This window comes from Pogona vitticeps, chromosome 1, assembly GCF_051106095.1.
Source record: "Pogona vitticeps strain Pit_001003342236 chromosome 1, PviZW2.1, whole genome shotgun sequence".
Classification (NCBI taxonomy): Eukaryota; Metazoa; Chordata; class Lepidosauria; order Squamata; family Agamidae; genus Pogona; species Pogona vitticeps.
This window is the reverse complement of record NC_135783.1, coordinates 107,538,081-107,561,956: the sequence shown is the minus strand read 5'-3', so window position 1 is coordinate 107,561,956 and position 23,876 is coordinate 107,538,081. Positions and strand designations below refer to the sequence as shown.

The 23,876-nt window shown below is 42.8% G+C and overlaps 1 protein-coding gene across 1 annotated transcript; it reads right to left on the bottom strand.

The window, feature by feature from the left end:
- Nucleotides 1-239: 239 nt before the first annotated feature.
- RRAGD (Ras related GTP binding D) lies at nucleotides 240-23,876 on the bottom strand. Its single transcript, XM_020788093.3, has 7 exons — nucleotides 23,401-23,876; nucleotides 12,112-12,407; nucleotides 9,721-9,920; nucleotides 8,475-8,589; nucleotides 7,827-7,969; nucleotides 2,699-2,847; nucleotides 240-1,013 (listed from the first exon to the last, which is right to left on the bottom strand). The coding sequence occupies exons 1-7, from the start codon at nucleotides 23,600-23,602 to the stop codon at nucleotides 862-864; spliced, it is 1,257 nt and encodes a 418-aa protein (XP_020643752.2). The 5' UTR covers nucleotides 23,603-23,876; the 3' UTR covers nucleotides 240-861.

Below are 23,876 nucleotides of genomic sequence, written 5' to 3'. Positions count from 1 at the left end.
GCCCTTTAATCCTCTCGTTCCACAGAGACTGGGAACTCAGGTTCTTCTTGCATGCAAGTCATCTGCCAGGGATATAAGGTAGACTTAAAGGGAAGGGAAAAGTGTGATGAACAGTATCCTTTGCCCCTGTTCCCCACCCTCTCCACACACAATCACTGCATGGCCTCATTTGTTTTTATGAAAGATATTTCTTTCACCATGTTTTGATTTAAAAAACAACAACAGAACGACATACAATATGCAACCATAGCAAAATAAGTCTCTTTATATAAAGTTACTTTTATGTAGAGGTAATCGTATAAGGAAAGAGCTTACCAAAATTTATGGACAAACCTGGGAAACATTTAGCCCTCAACCTCCCACCTCCCCCTTTTTAGAGAATGTTTCATGTACCAATATGGACTCCCAAGAATTATTTTCTTGCTACTGTGCTCCAAAATAAAAACCGAGTTTATGAGCTTGATTATATTATATTGGGCATGAATATTACACTCACAACTATGTAAGAAGTCATCTTACTTTCTTGATTGTTTACTCACTTGTTTGCAGCATGTAGAGAAACTACGGCACATATTCTATTCAAGACCACACAAAAAGGTGGTATTTTAAATAAAATACAACTTGGTTTATCAAAAGTTCATTTCTGCCATGAAACAAGACAAAAGTGCAAAATAGTTTTGTCATAGATATCTTAATATGAACAACTGAAAGAGATAAACAGTGTTTTGGAAGGAGGCTAGTGTGGAAAAATCCATATTCGTGATACAGCAGTTCCATTAATCTTCCAGCCATGGAACTTGATAACATCCTGGCATGTACTAAAATGCCTTACATGTCAATAGTGGCATAAAGAAGTTCATTTTACAATGGCATTCTAGGCGTGCCATTAGGAGTAGCCCTCTTGGTCTTCTGCATTTGGTTCTGGTTCTTCCGTGCTTTCACAACTTTCATTCTCACTTCAAACACTTCATGTATGGCCTTACGAAAACAGTGGAAATTGTAGTCTATTAGTCCTAATGGAAAAGATAAAACAAAGTGAAGCAACTCATTACTGATGTAATGACAAGTAAATCTATCTTTTCCTTGTAGTAGCATCAATAATAATGACGATACTTATAACATAAACATACTGCTTTCAAGGCTGATTACCCCAATTCACCATGTACAAGGGGAATCAGCCTTGATAAGCTGTTCATGAGCACAGTCTCCTGTTCTGAAGCCGCTGGAGCTCTTAAAGAGTATTCACCTGGAGATTATGCCAAATAAAGCTTCTTGAACTGATCATCAGGTCAGAGCTCCTATATGTAATTAGGTTTATCAAATAAATCAACAGCACATACCTATTCCTGTGTATGTTTGTGAGGACAGGGTTATAGGAAAGAACTAGAACAAGCTCAAAATGCAAGAAAAATTGTAAAAGACTACAGAAATTTAACAATAAATTATCAAGGCCTAGAAATTGTTTTCCAATCAGTCACTACAATGTTTGAATTTAACCACTGAGCCTGCAACCTCAATTTAGGTTAATGTCATAAGCTCTCATCAGGGATGTGGTGGCGCTGCGGGTTAAACCGCAGAAGCCTCTGTGCTGCAAGGTCAGAAGACTTGCAGTCGTAAGATCGAATCCACGCAACGGAGTGAGCTCCCATCGCTTCTCCCAACTCCTGCCAACCTAGCAGTTCAAAAGCTTGCAAATGCAAGTAGATAAATAGGTACCACCACGGTGAGAAGGTAACAGTGTTCTGTGTCTAGTCGCACTGGCCATGTGACCACAGGAACTGTCTATGGACAAATGCTGGCTCTACAGCTTGGAAACGGATGAGCACTGCCCCCTAGAGTCAGACACGATGGGACTAAATGTCAAGGGGAACCTTTACCTTTACCATAAGCTCTCAGTGCACACATGTAGTATTAGAAAAATTAAAGTCACAGGCAAACAAAAGGAAAAGGAAAAATAAACAAAAAATGTTGTGGCACTTTAAAGACTTATGTGAACTTTCGTGGACATTCCTCAGACCTCAAATTAAAGTGGAGTTGATATATATTTTAAGTGATTTAAAGCTCTTGTTTCGATCCTTCATTTCCAAGAACTTCCTCTTCTTCCTTGAATTCAGAAGCATGCAACAGCTAAATCCACAGAACAGTAACACTCAAATCAAGGCTGATAAACATTGATAATTTAAGCCACAACCTCTGTATACAGCTTGTGGTCACAGAATGTGAGATTTATTCCACACATCCATTCCTCATGGATTAAGGAGGGTTACATATTTCCCTTCCTGAGAGTAAAGCCTGAGAACAGACTGCTGACAGAAGCATATATGAGACAGGGTGGCTATCAGCTAGCATGTAGGAAAAAGAAAGTCCTGCAGAAAGCCTCAAGAACAGGCTGGGATGCCCATGTTCCAATCTCCATTCACGAACCTCAAAGTGTTCAACTCTCTATTCCCATGAACGGCATCTCTATCTTAATTATTACTGTACCATTTTTCATTCCAGGAAACCCAAAAGTGCTTCACAATATTGCTCTCAAAATGAAATAAAAATCAATTAATAAAAACACATAGTAAAGTAAAATCATGAAACATTTCATTTAAATTACACTGTATAATCCAGAGAGAAAAACATTTAAGATCGAATTAGAACAATATCACTAAACATTTCAGAACACTGAATATGCTGAAACTAAGTTCATTACCTTTTCTCTCAAAGCTCTCTTCTCTGACAAAGCAAACAAGGGCAAGGAACTTTGTCACCTCCTTTAAATAAAGAACAGTTGTATTGTTCAATTTTATTATTGCTGTTGATTCTTTGTCATAAGGGGTTCCAGTGCCATCTTCTTTGAGTCTAAAGAACAATGTTTGAGATACAGAAGGACAGTGAGATGGAAGAGGAAGAGGAGAAATTACAAGAATATGGAAACAAGATCAGGTTATCATCCTTCCCACACTAATTTTAGCAACTGGAGTTACTACAGAGTCTTCCACTACCAATCTAAAACAACTGCCAATTACTATTAATTTGCATCCTGAAATTCAAAAATCAGTTATTCTGCAAATATTTCACCTCATCCATAATTTTCATGACTTCACTCCTAATTTTTAGGCTTGTTATTTGGGTTTACCTCCTGAGAAACAAGAACAATATTTATAATAGTATCATTTATCTTCTCCAATACAGAAGAATTTATTCTTGAATAGATAAATTGCAGATTTAGTGTACAGTATCTTAGTAGACTTACTATTGCAGATTTGGTGCATCTTACTATATAAAAGTGTTATTAAAGCCTTATTCTAGAAAAGCCAAGCTAACTAGGACTTCATGCTGATTGTGTGACAAGTTATTTATTCAATATGCCTGACATTCACAACTTTTTTTTTTACAAGTGTGACAAGTGGGTAAGGTAGCCGGGGGGGCTGGGTAGTAAAGGCGGGAAACAGACGAGGAGGCGAATCTTCTTCACAATTAACAAGTTTATTGGAACGGATCTTCAACTCAACTGGATCAAACGGATCCTTTAGAACATCTTCAGTTAACAAATGGTATCTCTTAGGGGGCCGCGTATCCCCACTCTCGCTAAAGTCTACCAAGGGGCCGGGCCAAAACGCTCCCGATCGGTCATCTGTCGTAACGGGGCGCTCCTTACCGCGCACACAGTCCCGCAACAGGGATGTCGGGCCCAATCCCCCTCCGGCGGCCTCTGCTGGAACTCGGGTCCCGGCCTGATCACCTTCCGACCACCAAGGAAATTCCGGGGGTACACCGACACGATCCATTCTAATGGGTCATACACGCGGCCGCTACGACCAGGTGGTAAAAGTTCAGGCAGCGAGCCTCGTCCTTGCCCCAGATCAGGAAAGTCCCGCGCAAAGTCTCCAGTACCTCCAGCCCCAAGCATGGGCTCAGTCTGAACCCCTCGGGTCTCGTATCCTCCCAATGCTCCTTCCCCCAGCCAACTGAATTCCCGCGCCTTTTCCCCCTCCTTTATGTCCTCCCACATGATCAAATCAAACTCCACCCCTTCTTCATCTGCCAAACAGACTTCCGTTGGCCTCCTCTTCACTCCCTCATCCTGCTCTATTTCAACCAGGACGCCCTCCACGCAGCTACTCTCCTTTGACAGTTCTTTCTCTTCGGAGGACGGCAAACTCAGCCTCACTCCTTAACAACAAGTTTAGGCAGATTAAGCTGCACTACAGAGATGGGCATGAACCGCTGAACTGGCAGTTTGTATCTGTTTGTTCTTCAGCCAAACAGATGTTCAGCACCTCTCAACCCCACTGCCCCTAGTAGGTGCCCACTCTAAGGTAATGCCCAGAGGAGGCGGGGGCAAGGGAAACCAGGGCCCTACCTCTGATTGGGCTCCTGCCATAGGAGGTGGGGCTAGGAAGTTCTGAACACCTGTTTGGGGAAATGAATACAAAATGAATTAGGATGAATCAGCAGGAATCATGGTTTGGTGTTTCTTTAAGCCATAGTCCACCAGAAGGCAGTGTAAATCAAATTTCACCTGGAGTTTGTTAAGGCAGTGGCAGAAAAGTCACTACCACATGAGTTTCAATGCTTATAGACTGAGTTATTTGGTTGTAGTATCTTTTCCCAATCCAGTCACCTCAGTTGCAAGCAACACTTACACTTCTAACACAGTGTCAAATATCTTGTTATATGTTTGGAGCATGGCAGAGCCATACTGCAGTCTTGGTGGACTAGCAACAAGTGTGGAGATGGTTTGCAGTCTTATGCAGGAGTTCTTCCCAGGTCAAGCTGTGACAGAGACAGAACAAGCATGGGGCATCCCTGGATTACATCTCAAGAGCTCTCAGGCATGGGAATGGACTCTTCTCTGTCTCTCCTAGGCTTGCCAATTAATCAGCCAGGCATAAAACACCAGCAGGGCACACATATTGTGCAGTAGAGTAGCATTCTATCCTACTGTGGATTTCACTCAAATTGGTCAACAAGGCACACCAAAATTCTACTAAGAGTGGTTTACATCAGGATTAAATAGGGTGGGGGGATTCCTGTCTTACATTAACACTGTATTAATATATTAGCAGTTAGTTAACTATATTAACTAACACTGGCTAGAGAGCTTACTGGATAGCTCAGTAGTTTAGGTATCTGTTGGGAGTTCAATACCCCACTCTGCATCCCAAAAGAGCCAAGCTGTTCTACTGACTGCACAAACACCATTGTTATAGATACCTTTAATGAACTACTTTTAGTGATCATTTATTTCTAATACAAACAGAAGGCTTAGAAACTCATTACTGTATATGCTAAGATCATTTATTCATTCATTCATCCTGCCTTTCTCCTCAAGAAAGACCCAAGGCAGCTTACATTATTAAAAGACAGTGTTTAAAGCTAACATCAGTGACTATAAAGGTAAAGGTAAAGGTTCCCCTTGACAATTTTTGTCCAGTCGTGTCCGACCCTAGGGGGCGGCGCTCATCCCGCTCTTCAAGCCATAGAGCCAGCGTTTGTCCGAAGACAATCTTTCCATGGTCACATGGCCAGTGTGATTTAGACACGGAACGCTGTTTACCTTCCCACCGAGATGGTACCTATTTATCTACTCGCATTTTGCATGCTTTCGAACCGCTAGGTTGGCGGGAGCTGGGACAAGCAACGGGCGCTCACTCCGTCGCGTGGATTCGATCTTACGACTGCTTGGTCTTCTGACCCTGCAGCACAGGCTTCTGCGGTTTAGCCCACAGCGCCACCACGTCCCTCAGTGACTATACATATACTCAAAAGTGTCAAATGAATCCTATAATCCTGTGAAGGTGGGAGGATTGAGAGAAAGGACTCTCCTAATGATCTTCACACTCAAGCAGGGTCATAAAGGGAGACACAATCCTTGAGGTAGCTTGGGCCCAAGCCATTTAGGGCTTTATAGGTTAGAACCAGTATTCTGAATTCTGCCTGGAAACAGATTAGCAGCCGGTGGAGCTGCTGTAACCAGGGGAGGGTTACAGCAGCTCCACTAGGAGCGCTCTCCTTTTCTGAACACATAGGTTGAGCAGAGATGTCCAGCACTCTGCCTTGCCCGATGAGACTCGATCTCTTTCAGCCTGTGATGCCAGATATGGTGGACAAAGCGTTTGACCACTGTCATGCCGCCACCTCCTCACTTGACCCTTGCCCGGCCTGGCTAATCAAAGCAGTCAGGCCTATAACAACCGAATGGGCCACTGCAATAATTAATGGGTCTCTCCAGGAGGAGACATTAGACCCATAAGGAAGAAACCAAATTCGGCAGCGGATGATATTGGCAATTATAGGCCCATCGCCAATGTTTCTTTCCTTAGTAAAGTGGTAGAGAGGGTGGTGGCTGACCAGCTTCAGGCCCTTTTGGAGGAAACCAACGCCCTGCATCTATTTCAGTCTGGCTTCAGGCTGTGCCACGGTATGGAAATGGCACTGGTCTCCCTGTTTGATGACTTCCTGAGGGAGGCCGACAGGGGCAAAATGTCTCTGTTGGTCCTTCTCAATATCTCAACCGCCTTCAATACCATTGACCACAGTATCCTCCTGGGCAGGCTCTCTGAGATGGGAATCATGGTCTGCCATCCAATCCGTCTTGGAGGACCATCCCCAGACAGTACAACTTGGGGAAAGTGTTTCAGCCCCATGGAGCTTCAATTGTGGGGTTCCACAGGGCTCGATTAACTCCCCAATGCTGTTTAATATCTACATGAGGCCGCTGGGTCAGGTCATCAGGGGGTGTGGGGCTTCGTGTCATCAGTATGCTGATGAGACCCAGCTCTACATCTCCTTTTTTCCTACAGTAGTAGATGCCGTTCTGTCCCATCAGCGCTGTCTGGATGCCGTACTGGGATGGATGCAGGCGAATGGTCTGAGGGTTAACCCGGACAAGATGGAGGTCATGAGGGTGGGTGGCCCAGACATTGGTGGTTTGGGAAACTCCCTCACTTTTGTGGGGGGGGGGGTGTAACTCTCACCACAAAGACTGAGGTTCGCAGCTTGGGGGTACATTTTGATCTGGCGCTTACCATGGAAACCCAGGTAGCATCAGTGGTCCGCACCACCTACTTCCATTTTTGGCAGATCGCCCACCTGCATCCCTATCTTGATGTCGTGGCCCTCACCACTCTGGTCCATGTGCTTGAAGTCTCCAGATTAGACTACTGTAATGTGTTCTATGTGGGGCTACCTTTAATGCAGAAGCTTGAAATGGTGCAGAATGCAGCAGCCAGACTTCTTACTGGGGCGAGAAAAATCAACATATCTCCCCCACTCTGGTGGTCTTGCATTGGCTACTTGTTAGTTTCTGCATTGATTTCAAAGTTTTAATGATGACATGTAAAGCCCTAAATGGTTTAGGACCTCAATATCTGGCGGAATGCCTCCTCCCACCTAGATCTACCCGTATCACTCGCTCTAGCCAGGAGGAGTGGCTGAGGGGCCTAACGCCAAGGGAGGCCCAAAGAAAAAGAACAAGAAAATGGGCCTTCTCAGCAATGGCCCCTCAGCTCTGGAACAATCTCCCCCCAGAAATTTGTCTGGCTCCCTCGCTCCGCATTTTTAAGAGCCAACTTAAGACCTGGCTCTTCAAACAGGCCTTCCCTCCTGTCGATACCTAACTAATTTTGCCATCCTCTAGTGTATTAAAATTGTTGTTTTATTTTGTTTTAATATTGTTGTTAGCTGCCCAGAGTAGACTTCAGTCTAAATGGACGGGATATAAATGAAATAAATACGTGATTCCTTTAAAAATCAGTTTAACTGTCAAACAACTCTAACTATACAGATTGCTTAGAGTGACAGACAAGCACAAAAAGCATAACTATATTCCTTACCCATAGATGCAGGAAATGTCAATGACGACATCTATCATGTCACAGCTGAGTTCATATGTCTGCATGTCCACTGGGGTACTGTCCGTTGCAATATAAATTTTACTGACGACATCAAAGAGAAAGGCTTTCTCAATACCAGAATTCTAGAAGGAAAAAATAAATATTATATTTCATTAAAAAGAATCTAAACTATACACAATAAATAGAATAACTTTTTTTTCTTTAACCATGCATGCCGACAGAAAATACAAACTGGTTAAATATATATAATATTGGTAAGCTAGAGTTTGATAGATATGGCTGGGCATGTCTCATCCGATGTCACTCATGACTAAATACTTTTGAATACCACTGAAAGAGTATACGTGATTAGTAGCAGGGACTGTAGGAAAGGATCTAAACACCCACAGATAACTGTTAGTTTCAACCAAAGTACTGTGAAATTCGGTTGTGATCTATAATAAATTATTATTTACAGACATGTACATGTGTGCAAAAAGATATTTGCAAGAGTAAGCCCATTTTTCTTTTCCAGATTTCCTAACAGGCCAATATGTTTTTGGAAAATGGAATTATTTTTAAAAATGAAGTAATGCCTTTGCAATAAAATATATGAAATGCAGCACACCCATACACAAAAGTATTTACCGAGATAAAGATGTTCAGCAGGTTCTCCAGTGTTGGCAGCTGAGGGATCAATTTCTGTACCACTTTGCTGAATGCTTCAAATATAGAATGGTCATATATACTTGTTAAATAAAAGCTGAAAAAGGAAGCAGTTACCATTACTAGATTCCTTTGAAATGAATATTTATGTTATGTTTGCTAAAATGTATAGAGGATATGACAAAATGGCATAAAATGGGTTTTGTTTTTTGTACCATATATTTTATAAGTTACTTTAAAATTGTTGCTGGAACGCACAGTAGAAACCAAATAAATGATAAAAATAGAGTATTTAAGTCGTTTTAAAATTGTTTTTCCTATTTATAACCAAATGATATGGCACTTAAGGGATTTATGGGGTTATACACAGATTTTATTTGAAATCTAGTTTGTAGCATCTTGAGAAGCAATTCCCCCCTGAGTTGGATTGATTATCATATGAGATCAATTGAAGTTCTATACTATATGTTTGAGAGCCAGTGTAGTATAATGGATAGACTAGGACTCAGGACATCTGAGTTCAGATCTGTACTTGGTGTGTGTGTATGTGCATGCCTGACAATAGTAAACCACTCCTTAAACCTCCCATATATCTCAATTACGCTATTAGGACCATTGTAAGTTGCAGGTATCTTGATGACAAATCACATCAACAATGTACTGTTTAACTAGTTTGCCACATGGTGTATCATTGTAGTAAAACGGAAAAATATATTCTCGAAAAGCTGTTCAAGTGGTAGATGTCAAGTGATCTGGAGTGGTAAGAATGCAGCAATATTTATGCAGAGATTAAGAACATATGCCCCCACCCCAAGTTGTTGAAGCACAGCTCCTATGAATCTCAGTCATGCTAGCTGAGTCAGGTAGCAATGGAATTCCAACAAGATCTGGAAAGCCATAGGGCACCCATCCCTGGACTAGCACATATAATCAAACATTGTTGGGTACACCATGCCAATATAAGTTCTAGGGACGTAGGATTCCACTCAAGTCTCTAAAGTTTGACATTTCAAATTACTTGACCAGTGCATATCTAACTAGCACTGCTATCAGAATCCTACTGAGTATCAATGATACCCATGTACCACTATTAGAATGTGTTCTCTAAGAATTCATGTCTCCAATGTTTTCATTGCTTTTCCAGTTTTTCACTTCAACATTTAATGGCATATTGCTCTTTCATTCTTTCTTTCCCCCAATAGCCTTATTAATTGCTGTATCTTCTCACCTCAAGTGGATTTTTTCCAACCCAGCATCTGCAAGATCATCATTTGCCCTCTGGTGAATGTCTCTTTGTGTTTCAATCTTGTGATCATCAGATAAGCCATCTACTTTGTGAATAAATATTTCAAAGTTTATATCTGGATTAACTTTATACGCTCTTGTAACAGTGAGATGGAGTCTTGCCAATGCTTCCATGTAGTCATCCTACAAACAAAAGTAAATTGGGTAAGTGCTTCAGTTCTGTAAACTAACAGTAATTAAGAACTGATGTTTCTTTACGTTTACATTGTTGTCAGAACACATTAGCTTTTTATTTAAAAATATTCATAAGCAAGATTACAACATAGGAAATACCTAAGCAAGTTACTGAGGCCTAAATCTCTGCAGCATTCCGACATCACAAGCCTCCTTTTAAAAAATTTCCCTTAATAAAGCTATAAATAATATTTTAGAAATGCAGAGCTGGAAGGGACCCTATGGATCATCAAATCTAGCCCCTCTCAAGGTGGCACAGTGGGGGAATCAAACTCCCAAGTTCTGGCTCCTCAGCCAGTTGCCTAAACCACTGAATTATGCAGCTGTTCAATGCTTAACAAATATTAAGTTCTTCACACACTTTATCTACTTTTCTTTCCCCATAGTGCTTATTAGGGAATATGTAGTTTTCCTACATTAATATTCATTTTCAACTGATGAGTTATAGTTTCTCATTTTAGCTGTTTTCTGTATCTTTAACAGCTATTGAGCAGAGCTCCAGATATCGGTACAAACACAAAATTGTCCTGCACACAGTAAAAGAAGTATGTTAGGGGAAAGGGTTCTGTCCTGGCCATCTTTTCATGATCTTAGTCTAAGAACAAGTAAGTATAGCTAGTTGAACAAATATTCAAATCCTTTGCGCATGAAAAATTAAAGAAATATTCTATTTAATTTCACTATTTATTGCTATGATCCTTAGAGATTCTTCATACAATTTTGGAGAGCATACAAAGCTAGTACTATGATAAGACTTAGGGCCTGATCACACGAGCCAAATAAACCCCAGTTAGATTGTTTCATAAATTTCAAGTCACATGATGCACAGCCATAATCGACTCATTTTCCCGGCCAGTGGTTTACTTCCAGTTTATTCCACCCACCCACTGGGGGGGGGGGGTTTGCTTTATTTTGCACCAATGATGGAGTGCTCCATTCCTTACTATTTCAGCCTGTGTGAACATTGTTGTCAATTTATTTCCTTTGCAAAGGGGTCGGGTTTCTGGATGCTGCACCCATTTAATGGCCACTGCAGTTGTACCCTTTTTACAAAAATTATGTTTATTTTAAAGGTATCTCAACAAAAAGGCTTGTAACAAGACAGGCAATCCCTTAAATAGTCAACTAGCTGCTGCTAGCAAAAAATGGCAGGAGACAGCTTGAAGGAAACAACCTTACCCCCCTCCCTGTGGAGGGCTTGAGCAGAGGCATTTCCTGTTTCTCTTCTCTCTTTTTTTAATCCTTGCAAAGGGGTTTGGTTATGAGAATAAAAGAGGGAAGGGAAAAGAAGAGGAGAGAAGGCTATCAATGTTCTACTTTTGTTTTGTTTTTTTAAAGCACAAGGAGGGGGGCCTGATTGTCCCAAGAAGCAGTTGAAGATAATGAACTGATACAAAATTAAGAGCAGTGTAGCCTGCTACAATGGTACAAATAGGAAGAGATTAGTTGGTAATATTAAAATAAATGGGACTGTTCCTGTTGATATATATACCACATGAACACGATTCAGTACAACAGAGGTGTAAAGAATCGTGAGAACTGGGGTTCTTTTGACTCGTGTGATCAGGCTCTTACATAACTGGAATAAAGAACGGTAGCTCAAAGTGTTATTTATACTGAAACAGCCTAGATCAGTGGTACCCCAGGTAGCAGAATTGGTGTTGAAGGCTTCCAAGGATCACAGTCCAAGAACACCTGGGCTACCCAAGATGGGAACCACTACTCTAGATGAAAACATAGAGCAGGATCAAGGCAGAAAATCTATTTCAACTAGGTAGGGGAGCGCCCCCCCCCATTTCTACCAATCCCTCCTCCCAGCTACAGTTGTCCATATCATACTCTGAACTGCTCCAGAGGGTCTAAGAACAATCAAACACAGATTTCGGACAGGTGAAAGGGCTGGCTTAGGAATAAGAAGGTAGGAAAACATTCTGCTACAGAGGGAAAACTCTGCTTGCAGTTTTCTGGATACAGTCCGGACCTGGGAAATCATTAACTGCACTAAATATAGCTTTCCTTTTCATCATTTGTTTTATTTGTCTATTGCCAGATGGTGTTTTTGTGTAGAAATATAGGCTGCAGGATACAGACAAGAAAAATAAAAATTACCCTTATATCATCATCCTAACCTTTTCTTTACCTGAGAATCAATAACAAATATCAGTGCTCCAGTGCCTCGGAAAATCATCTCATAGTCAAATGTAGGATCGAAGAAGTCAATTTGCCCAGGAAAGTCCCATATCTGAAAATTAACAAAGGAGCTGTTGGAAACATCTTCTCTGCAGATCTTGTTAGTGCTCTCCAAGAAAAGGGTTTCGTTTGGTGACATTTTATGAAAGACGACTTTCTGAATGGAAGATTTCCCACTTCTTCTCAGTCCCATGAGCAGGATTCTTGGCTTGACTTCAGTATTAAACGGATCGTTGAAGTCTAGAACTGAATAAAAATAATTTTTTTCTTGGCACTGTGCAATTAACCCGCAAAAACATTTGTGCCTGTCTTGCACCCAAATCCTAAAATATATTTGGAAGTAAAGGTTAAAAGTTACATTGGTTTTACTTCCCAGTAACTCTGGTTTGCCATCTTAGAATTCCGTCCTTTTTGATAACCAAAGAGGCTAGCTTTAATTGATTTAATTCTTAATTGACATCTACATTTCCCCCCTACCTATTTTGTTTGCTCAGGAAGTGGAAGTTTTGCATGTTGGGAGTTTAAATTTCCACTGTGCCTCCAAGAAGAAGAGCCAGACAAGATCATCCAAAGCATGTGAAGCTAATGGGGTTAAGGGCTCTGCCATTTGTTCACCTCTGAGAAAGCTACATGGCCCTAGAGCAACACCAGATGGAAGTACTAGTAAACCATTTCTTACTTTATAGCAACCTAAGTAAAAATCAATTTGATGGCACATAATTATTATTTTGGTAGCACCACCCTGTTTGAAAAAAAAAAAACCCTGAATCTCTCTAATAGGCTACTAAAGCTGAAATCAATGCAAAACATAGTGTTTAAAGATCCACGATCTATGCATTTTAATATTACAGAGCTGCATGTGTCAACTAAAGCTTTAAACAAGCAAAACTTTTAAAGCAATAAGATTGTTCTTATCTTCAGTGCTGTTTTGATTCCAGCTGATTATTATAATAGATACAGAAAAAAATAATGAAAAAATATTGTTGGAACTTACTGTAATACATTCCTGTTGCACAAGAGTAGAAAGACATTCACAGAATATGTTGTCCCTCCCACATACTTTGTTTTTTCACCAATCAAATGGACTCTAGGCTCCCTCTAGTAGGGGAAGTGTGAGTGGTTCCCATGTCCTCCCCAACTTCACCCTTCAGTGTAGACACATCAGGCACAACTGCACCTTCAACAGATTTAACAATAACTAACAAACTGGCCGCAGTCATTAACACCATTCTCTCTGGGAGCTCTTCTCCCAGGGTTTTATCTTTTATTTTTATTTCTTCACCATTTCCCCCTTTAAGGGAGAGTAACACTCCTGTCAGTGAGATGTGGTGGCGCTGCGGGTTAAACTGCAGAAGCCTCTGTGCTGCAAGGTCAGAAGACCTGCAGTTGTAAGATTGAATCCATGTGATGGAGTGAGCTCCCATCGCTTGTCCCAGCTCCTGCCAACCTAGCAGTTCAAAAGCATGTAAATGCGAGTAGATAAATAGGTACCACCTTGGTGGGAAGGTAATGGTGTTCCATGTCTAGCCATGCTGACCACATGACCACGAAAACTGTCTACAGATAAACACTAGCTCTACGGCCTGAAGACGGGGATGAGCACTGCACCCTAGATTTGGATGTGACTGGACTAAATGTCAAGGGGAACCTTTACCTTACCTAACAGTCCCATCAGGTGGTAGCGTGAGAGATAGTATTAGAGCTTGGTATGTGTTGGTCTTTAACGATAATAAACCCAGCCCCCAGACGCTTCTCATATCTTTACAGCCAGGACTTTGCATTGTCTTGGAGGGAAAACTGTCTGTCCAAGGTTGGCAACTGCAACATTCATGATTTTCTTTATTACCAAGTTATTTTCTTTTACGCTCCCTCTCTCTTTTTCTTGCCTCACGTTCTACTGTTTTTCCCCCAATAGGGAGGTTTGTGGACTGACTTGCTGCCCTACTTCTGCTCAGCTATTTACTGGGGTACCTTAAATTGTATCCATGCCCCTGTCCAGGGATCTTCCTTAACTATCTGGCCCTGCTCTGTTGCAGGCGGATCACTTCACTTCTTCCTCCCAGCACCAGTTTTCTCTTTCCTCTACCTCTTCCTTCTTCTCTTTCCCTTCTCTTCCTGCCTCCTTCCTTCCATCCTCCTCTCTTCCCGCCAAAACCCATCCACTAACAGTTCCTCTGTTTCCCGGACCCACCACCACCAGCAGCATCAGTTCTGCAATTCCTTGCATGTCTTCTGCCAGGGCAACATCTCTCTGTTATAGTATTCCTGCATGACTGAGGGGACGGCACTGAGGGGTCTCCTCTGTGTCCCACTTCTCACAGGAAGGTAACCCAGAGCATGAATCTGTATCTCCAAGCCACAGTGAAGAAAGGAAAGAAAACTCGCTAAAAATAAGAGAATTTGAAAACCATACCATATCATTATGGAAATCTCCAAATGGAAGATTGGCGGGCTCCAAGGCTCCAATATAGAAAAAGAATCTCTTTTCCTGAAGCACACCTTAATTCATGGCACTGTCCTGGGAAGAATGTTCTTATTCCCCTATGTAGAAGGAGCATATTACAGTAAGTTCCAATGCTACTTTTCACATAGGGGAGAAAGACATCCTTTGAAAGAAATAAGCCCAAACAACAGCTTGTTCTCCATCCTGCATCAAGCACTGGGGCACTTCTTCAATGACATTTCACTCTAAAAATGTCCACCAGAAGAGTCCTTGTCCCAAAACTTAATAAAGTGATGACATTTCTTGTGGAATGGGTAGTAACATCGCCAGAGGTTGGGAGTTTGGTTCCTCACTGTGCCTCCTGGGGGAAGAGCCACCCTGTGTTGCCATGGGCAAGCTGCACAATTCCAGGGTCCCCCCAGAAGAAGGGAATGGTAAACTACTTCCGTGTATTCTCTACCTAGAAAACCTTGGAAAAGGTCATTTGATGGCGTGCGCACACACACAAACACATAATATCAGAGTTTTCATACTAGAAGCCAATGCAAGCCTTAATCCGCAGCTGAAAAGAGGCAAAGAGAGACCCAGTCCTTTTAAAGGTATATTTTGACCACTCTATGCATGTCTAGAGTACACTACTCTTGTTCCAGAAGTCTAGAGGCATTAAGATAAAGAGAGGGCAGAATGGTTTCCTGGGATGTTTATTCCATCTTGAGTAAAAGGAGAGATCCAACTGTAATATCACTGGGTCAGGATGAAAAAGATAATGCTCCAGTCTGATCAATAAGACTCCTAATTCTGAGACCCTATGTACCAGAGTATGGCCATGTGAAATAACATTTATCAGCACAAATGTCTGAGCAAGACTTTGCATAAAGGTTTATATGCATAAAGGCTTATTTGAATAAAGGTTTATATGAATAAAGGTTTATATGAATAAAGGTTTATAATAGTTAGACATGAGTTCAAAAAAGATACAGCTGTGGATAGTAGGTGGGGGACTTTAGAAATATCAGTTTCAAAAACTACTATAATGATGCATGTACATAGTACATGACATAACTGAAGCTAAAACTACCACTTCTTTCTAGAGTGCTGGGTGCCAGTACTCTATCCATTCCTTCCCACAGAAATTCCAAAATTGCTGCAATTCTAGTGCCACAGGCCTATTTTCCTTTTTTCTGATACCATCTGCAGAAAGCAAAGATGGGCACGAATTGATTCTGCTCACTTCGTCAAAATTTGTACATGCAGCACCACAGGTGCCAAATGTTCTCTTCCCGACCAGCTGGCCTGCTCACAATCCACTGTGCACCATCTGAGTCATCCTCCTGGGACTGCTGCCCACTCTGGGCAGAAGCTCGGGCTTCCCTTCCTCACCTCCTCCAGCAGCCAACCACTCAAGTGAGGAGGTGGGATGGGGATTCTTGCTGTGCAACTGATGAGTGGTTGGTTGGGTGCTGGAGGAGGCAGGGAAGGGAAGCCCAAGCTCCTACCCAGAGTGGACAGCCACCCCAGAAGGACGACTGGCAGATTGTGAGTAGGCCAGCTGGCAGGGGATGGAGGGAGGCAATTTTGACGAAGTGGGACAAACCTATTCATACCCATCTCTAATAGAAAGCCATCTATGAAATCTTATGCAGTTGATGTGTGGAGTCTCTACATGAGACTAACAAGTTACACACTCCTTGTTCCCAAAATCCATTTTATAGCACGCATGTGCATTCCACATCCAAGAATGAAGCTATACCTATCTGGGATCAGGATGGCAGATGGCTCCTTGGTTGAGTATCTGTGTGTTCTGGCAGATCAGAAGAAGAGGAAAGAAAGAATTTGAGGGTGGGGTTTAGCAGAGACAGGAGCTTCGAGGATGAAGAGAAGAAACAGTGAGAAATGAGGCAAGTGATGCATCTAACAAAGAGGATGCAGGGTAATATACTCAAGCTCTTGGTTGCCTTCCCACACGAAAGGAAGTCTATAGTCTATATGATTGGTCAAAGACAGTGGGAAGAACAGTCCCTTTCTCCTGCGAAAAAAACTAAAGGTAGCCTTTTCTTCAAACAAAGACCTGGATCCACTGTCTTCTGTCCATAGAAAGCAAGGGTTCCACAGATGGCTCCCAATCCAGCAGACTTTTTCTGCAGAGACATAGACAGAGATTTGCTCCAGAAGCTTGAGACCCACTTTAGAATGATGGAGGTGGCAGCTCTGGGTGTTGGAGAGAGAGAACAGGAAAGACTGCCTCCCAGGCAGCACTTTAAGTAGACTTCTGCTGAGATAAAGAGCATACTGGTGCAAAAGATTGTGGATACAGTCAGCTGACACATAACCCTTTGTTTATTAAACTGCAGTTTGTCCCAGTTCGACCTGGCACCCACACAGGTGTTTCGCAGCACGCGCTCCCCTCCTCTGCCTCCTCCAACGGATGGCCACTCAGATGAAGAGGCCAGGCAGGAAGGACTGCAGCACTGCCTCAAAGTGGGCGGCCTTTGGACGAGGCCTAAGAGGGAAGTGCACGCTGTGATTGGTGAGTAGACAATCGTGCTAAGGAGGTGTGGGGAAGCGCACTTTGCCCGAGGAATGGGCAAGTATGAAGAGGAGGTGGTCGAGGGGCAAGTATAGCCACAGAACACCTGTGTGTCATGACAAAATGGGCCGAACCACCGAAATGAGGTTCATGCCCATTTCTAATTCCAGCTATAGAACTACAGAATAACTTGTGTAGATCAAATCCATGGCCTTGTTGATGCAACATTAAACTACAATTTTATACCCACTGTTTCAACCTCTGCCTCATAACTTTATTTTTAACAGCATTTGATAGCCTTTGCTGAACATGCTGTACACAGCTATCAGAGCACTACAAATAGAGACTATAAGTCTTTATACAACTACAGGGCAGTGTCTTGCCCGCTGCTGGTTTGCCATTTGGGGAAGCCTAGATAGATGGTGGTAATGTTGTGACCTAAACAAAATTCCAAAATATATGTTCAGACTAGAGATGGGCACGAACAGGGTGAATGACAAATTGGGCTAATTTGTGGCTAACAACTAATCATGAATCACCACGAACCCCTGGAAACACAAACTGGTTTGCAGTTTATTTTTCCAGTTTGTGCCTGGGGGGAGGAGAACCTATCGCCTCCGACTCTTCTGCTGCCTGCCCTCCCACTGCCCTTGTCGCCTCCCTACCTGGTCCTGCTGCCACCACCTCCTCTGCCTCTGCTGCCACCATCTTCAGAGAAAGCAGGGCTGGCCTCCCTTCCAGAAGCCAGACCTGTTGTCTCTGTGTACGCGCACACCTATCAGCTGGAAAAGTTTTGGGCTTTGTTTTGTTTCGACAAAATAACAAACCAGGTATTTCCCTGCCCCCCCCCAAGTTCGTAGTTCGGTTCACGCCCGTTCCTAGTTCAGATGTAAATATTTCTAATCAAACATTTGCTTGAATTAAAGACTGGGAACAAACCCTGTGCTTGTATGTGGTCTCCTCCCCAAAATGCACCTAGAGTTACTCAGAATAGAATATTTAGTTCACTCGTAGAGATTCCATTACAGAACACAGCATTCAAATACATAAACTTTTCTTCCACCACCTGCACTCTGTAGGAGTACAACGCAGAAAGAACAGTGCTGTATGCTATTTCTGTAACTCCACATCAGTTCAGAAAAGAACTGTGAAACATCAGATGACACATATACTAAGTGAATTATGGGAAAAGACAACAAATAGAGAAGTATATCCATTTTGGAGAAGTATACTAATTTCTGAGGTTTGCCTATTGGAAGTATTTGTTATGTTTCCTTTTCTTTGAAGGAGAAAAAGGAAGCATTTTTAGAGTAAGTACAGACATAACGTACACATTTCAGAACAGCAATCTGAAATCTTCAACATGGATTCAACAAACAATTTTTAGGTTAAAAAAACAGGCAGTTTTAATTGGATTTTATTTAAATTTGGGGTTTTTTAATTGCTAAAATGCTTTCTTTAAGAACTCTACATGATAGTTTTGCTTTAAAATGTATTACAGTCCAAAGAAATACACTATAAACCTGCATTATTCAAACCTGCATTTTTGAAAGAGAATCTCTTTTCTCGACCCTCTGTGGAATAGAGATTAAAAATTCTCTGTGCTGCGAGACATGTTCTTTTTTTACAAAACATTTTGTAAATAAGGTCCAACACCTCTTGGACTGGAACGTCAAGTTTACCAGCTTACACACAATTCTGTATAGATTTAGGTTAATTGTTCGATACTGCCTTGGTGTTTATTCTAGCAGATATCACCAGAAAAATCTGCAGTTCTCAAACTGTTGTTTCTCCAAAGACACAGTACACAGTTGTTTTCAACAGTATATGGAGGTGAGAAGCAACAGATCAGACGTCAGCCCTATTTTCCAACTCTGAGTGAAGTTATTCTTTGATATTATATACTGTTGGAAAAAGCTGGAAGCCCAGAACTGCTTTCAACAATTTCCTTATGAGTGATGCTGATTCCTTTAGAATGGCAGTCCTAGCTATTTTATCTTTGTAACTTTGTGCAGACAAACCCATGTCCTTATCTCTCTCTCTCTCTCTCTCTCTCTCTCTCTCTCTCTCTCTCACTGAAAGTGCATACTTTGACAAGGAACAGAATGGATTTGGATTTAATCATGTGATTGTCCCCTACAAAAACTGCACTCCTGCTTGCTATAATCTTAACATATATTGTTCACAATCTCCTTGCCCAGTTAGATTCCACCTTCAATAATCCTCTAGCAACTGACATGCCCACTATCTGAAAGTGTATTTTCAGATACTGGTAATGTCAAAGGACAAAGGATTACTGGAGATGGGTTTAATCTGAACAAGGAAATTCTGAAAAATATGCATTGTGAAAAATATACACTAAGAGGAGCAAGCAGGAATACACTCTGGGTGGGGTAAATTTGTAAGAGATCACAGGATTAAATTGAGTTCGAGTAGTGATTTAAATCATTATTCAAACCAATTTGATTTAGAGTAAATCCACCCTGAAAATGCTCCTTTTCTTATAAATCCACTATATGTCTGCAGAGTGGATATGGTAAAGTATAGTCAGTCATTATAAGTTTCAGAAAAGCTTTGTGTGAACTACAGTACTGTAATGTAAAAAAAGAAAAATGCTACCCCCCACTCCAAGAAAGCCTAAGAAAGTCTTAAGTAATTAGCTAAGCTTGTCTGTCTTCTTCTAGCTCTGTAGGAGAAAAAAGAATGTAGCCCAAAAAGAAATTCATTCTCATCTCACTCTGCAGAAAGCAACAGGTGCTGGAAGAGGCATTCTTCAAACACAAATATCTGGCCATGTTTATCCATAACAGTAATTTTTTTATGGGGGTGTTGTAGGGAAGAGTTTTTCTTTATATAAAACATAATTGTAGAAATACTTTGCCTATACCCACCACATAAAGGGACAGGATTGGATCAAAGATTTCTACTGAGGCACGGAAATACATGCTAGTAATACGGGGGACTGACATCCACAGCTGCAAAGAAACTCTAAACACAGAGCCCTCTTCAGTAGTTGCCTTTTATGGGCCTGAAATCAGCCTTCCTTCCTTTCCTTAGAACTCACTCCAAGTTCTCTTCATTAAAACATGCTCACTTTGAAAAGAAATAGAATATCAGCACCAAAACAACAGAAATAGTTTTTAAATAAACATTTCTCTCTTGACATTGTGTGAGACCCCAATCTAAGTCTCAGGCTTTCTTCTTTTTTCTTCCTCAAACAAAGGCTGATCCCAACCTTCATTTCTTACCTATTTCCCCCTTCTATACATATAGTTTTTCTTGCTTTAGTTTCTCACTGGTCAGCTAGATCTCTTTCCTCCCTCTCTGACAGTGTAAAAATCACTTCCAAAGTATACATAAATTTAATGGCCATGGATCTGTCATTTCCCTATCTTGCCAATGCTTGCAGGATTCTTCTTTGCTAATCTTACCCCCTCTGTTTCTGTGTCACAAGACCACTTTCTTCTCTTCCGCCTCCATGTTCTTCACCACAAAACCCAAGAACATTACTGGAAAGTCTGTTTCCCATCCTCAAATTCTAAGTACCTTTGTTCTCAAAGAACACACAAAATGCAAACTCACATGATTCTCTACAAATATAGATCCAATCATATTCAGGGTCAGCTATTTATTCTCCTTTACTTCACATGCCACACTTGGTACAGCAGATATTTCATCTGTATATGTGTGTGAGTTGGATGTCATACTCATTAGATGTGGAAATGTTATGTACCTGCTTGTGATTTTCTGAGACTTATCTTCTAACACTGAAAGGATACAATGAACGGAAATGGATCTGAATTTGTTGTTGTTATTTAGTCGTTAAGTCGTGTCTGACTCTTCATGACCCCATGGACCAGAGCATACCAGGCCCTCCTGTCTTCCGCTGCCACCCGGAGTTTGGTCAAATTCATTTTGCTAGCTTCGAAGACACTGTCGGGTCTGAATTAGGCCCTAGCTATAAAAATCACAAGGTGACTTTAGCCAAATCTATACTTTCCAGCCCAGCCTTGGTGCCCATCTGCACTACTGACCTAGCTTCTAAGGCAATGGTTCCCAACCTTGGCTCCCCAGATGTTCTTGGACTACAACTCCCAGAAATCCTGGTCACACAGCTAGTGGTGCAGGCTGCTGGGAGTTTTAGTCCAAGAACATCTGGGGACCCAAGGTTGGGAACCACTGTTCTAAGGCTAAGACAAGAATTAGGCAGATGGTCTGAAGTCCTTTCTGTTTAAATTGCCATACAGAATATTAAGATGCTTTAAAAGCTACTTACAAGAATGATGTTCCTTTTCAACACATTCTACTCCAATACCATGTACACAGCAGACAATGCAACATATCTCAGGCTGACAGTGACAAATCTCTCATTAGAGAGCCGCCTCCCAGCCTGTTTACATTGGTATCCAAACTCTGGGAATACTCACCTCCTTCCCTGCCCACTCATCCTTAATGTTATTTTAACCTTACAACAACAACAGTGTGCCCGCGAGTTAACTCTTGACTTAGGGAAACTCTTTCCAGGATTTTCTAAGTAGAGAATACTCAAAAATGGTTTATCATTCCTTTCTTGGGACATTGTGGAACTGCGCGGGTTGCCCAAGGTGTACACAGGGTGGCTCTACTCCCAGGAGGCACCGTAGAGAATCAAACTCCCAACCTCTGCCTCTACAGCCAGATACCTAACTCAGTGAACTATCCAGCCAGCTAGCTCCAACAATATGCCACAATAAAGGCCACCCAAAATACACAGCCTAACCTTATTCCACAACTAAATTCTTCACAACTCCCCAAACTCTGGCAATCCTCAAATTCCTTCCTCTGCCGTCAACAGACTCCAGGAATCCTTTTTGTTTCTACCCACAGCACCACCTCCCAATTTCCCTCTATCAGGGCTCTCACTCAACTCTTCTACTACACCAAGCTCCTCATGCTCCTGAGGCTACCTACCAGCGCAGAAAGCCTCCCTATGCAAAGTATGTTACCACTTGGGGTGAAAGAAAGGTAGTACTGTACTCCCACCAGATCCATTACATACAAAGAAGCCAAATATATTGGCAAGTGAATGTTTCTTCAGCACTTCTTTTGGGACACTTTTCATCACACCTGAAGGCGGCAAGCTAGCTCAGGGGGTTCAAGGCAGACTCCATGACACACACCACTCCTTCCTCCATCCCATGTCCTAACGCGACTGTCCTAAGACAACCACCTCAGGACACTCAGCAGTTGTGCTGGATTGGTCTATAAAAGATCCAGGACTCTTTGCACTCTTGTCAGATGCACATGTGAACATTTTGGATTGCTCACCACTAATTTAGGCAGAAGGGAAGCAACACCTAGTGCAGCCAGCAAGACCCAAGAGCGCTGTCAACGGATAGTTTTCCTGTTACCCAAAACTAAGGCAAAGGAAAGTTATGTTTGCAGGTCTCTTGTCTTCTGCAGCAACAGGGCAAAGCTGGGGGCACCAGGACTGTGGAGACTATTTTTGAGCCTTAAGAGTTTTGCTGTCTTGTCAGAGAACAAAGCAGAGGAAGGAGAAGCTCCGTCTCCTTTTAAGGCATGCTAGGTGTTTTAAGGGGCGAGGTGGGGCAGTGCCTGCCATTAGGCAGAAGGAGGCAGCTGCCTCAGGCAACAGCAGCAGACAGTGGGGGGAGGCAGGGATGTGTGGGGAGGACTGGGCTGTTTGTGTCACGTGCCGTACCTGGTATTCACTCGCTCGCCCCCTCACCCCCCCGTGGCCTTCAGGTGTGATAGAAATGTCACCTGGGCCGATGTGAAGGGGGGGGGGAAATCGCCTGCCCTCGCCTATTGCTTGGCGTTTGCAACTGGAAAGGGAGGGGCACATCTTTCCTTTCGCTTCCGAGCCTTAACACCTGAGAGGCAGAGAAACAGTGCAGGAAATGGGGTGGCTAAACAGAGCCATTTCGTCTCTCTCCCAGAGGGAAAAGAGGGAGGGGGCGGCCCAAAAGCCTTTTGATGAGGCTCGCGGAGACCCCCCACGACCCCGGCCCTGTTTCCGAATTCGCCACACACACCCCCATCGCCCCCCACTCTCCTGCACCCACCCAAGTCGTCTGCTCGTTCCTGGATTACAGCAAAACCCCGCCTGTCCTCAGCAGCCAGGCTTCTTCTTCCCCTTCTCCTCCTCCTCCTCGCTTCGTCCCTCTCTGCCGCTCACTCCGCCCCAAAACAATGGGCCTGGCAGCGCAGTCCTCCCTCGGGCTGCCCCCTTCCCAGCCCTCTCCCGTCCTGCAGCAACAGCTACTTACACGCCCCGTCCCTGCCGTTTTCTCGGTCTCCATCCGAGAAGGACTCAGTCCCGTCCCCGTAATCTGCCAGCCCAACGATTTCATCTTCTTCTTCTTCGTCCTCGTCCTCTTCTTCTTCCTCATCTTCCTCCTCCTCCTCCTCTTCCTCTTCGTCTCCCTCGTCCTCTTCCTGATCCTTCGGCTTTCCCAGCACCTGGCTCATCCTGCTCCCGCCCCGGGTTGTCTCTTCGCAAAAAGCAGATTTCCCGCGCCAGCCCTGAAGCTGTCCCTCCTTAAATTTGTCGGGGGTGGGGTGGGGGGGCCTCCCTCAGACTTCGATCCAAACTCCTTTCCTTTCTTTTTTCCCCCCTCCCTCCGCGTCTTGTTCTTCCTCCTCGTCGCAGTTGTCAAAGGAAAGTCAGCCAAGGCCCCACAGTCCCTCCCAGAGGAGAGAAACTGCGTGACCCAAGTCACCTGACACACACACACACACACAC

What these genes read in the sequence shown, in the direction of transcription:
- RRAGD (XM_020788093.3), bottom strand. Translation starts at nt 23,602, where the DNA reads ATGAGCCAGGTGCTGGGAAAGCCGAAGGATCAGGAAGAGGACGAGGGA. An exon ending in TATTTGTTATTGATTCTCAG is followed by an intron (nt 9,921 to 12,111) that starts GTAAAGAAAAGG and finishes TTTTGTTTGTAG; the next exon opens with GATGACTACATGGAAGCATT. An exon ending in GACATTTCCTGCATCTATGG is followed by an intron (nt 2,848 to 7,826) that starts GTAAGGAATATA and finishes ATTGTTCTTTAG; the next exon opens with ACTCAAAGAAGATGGCACTG.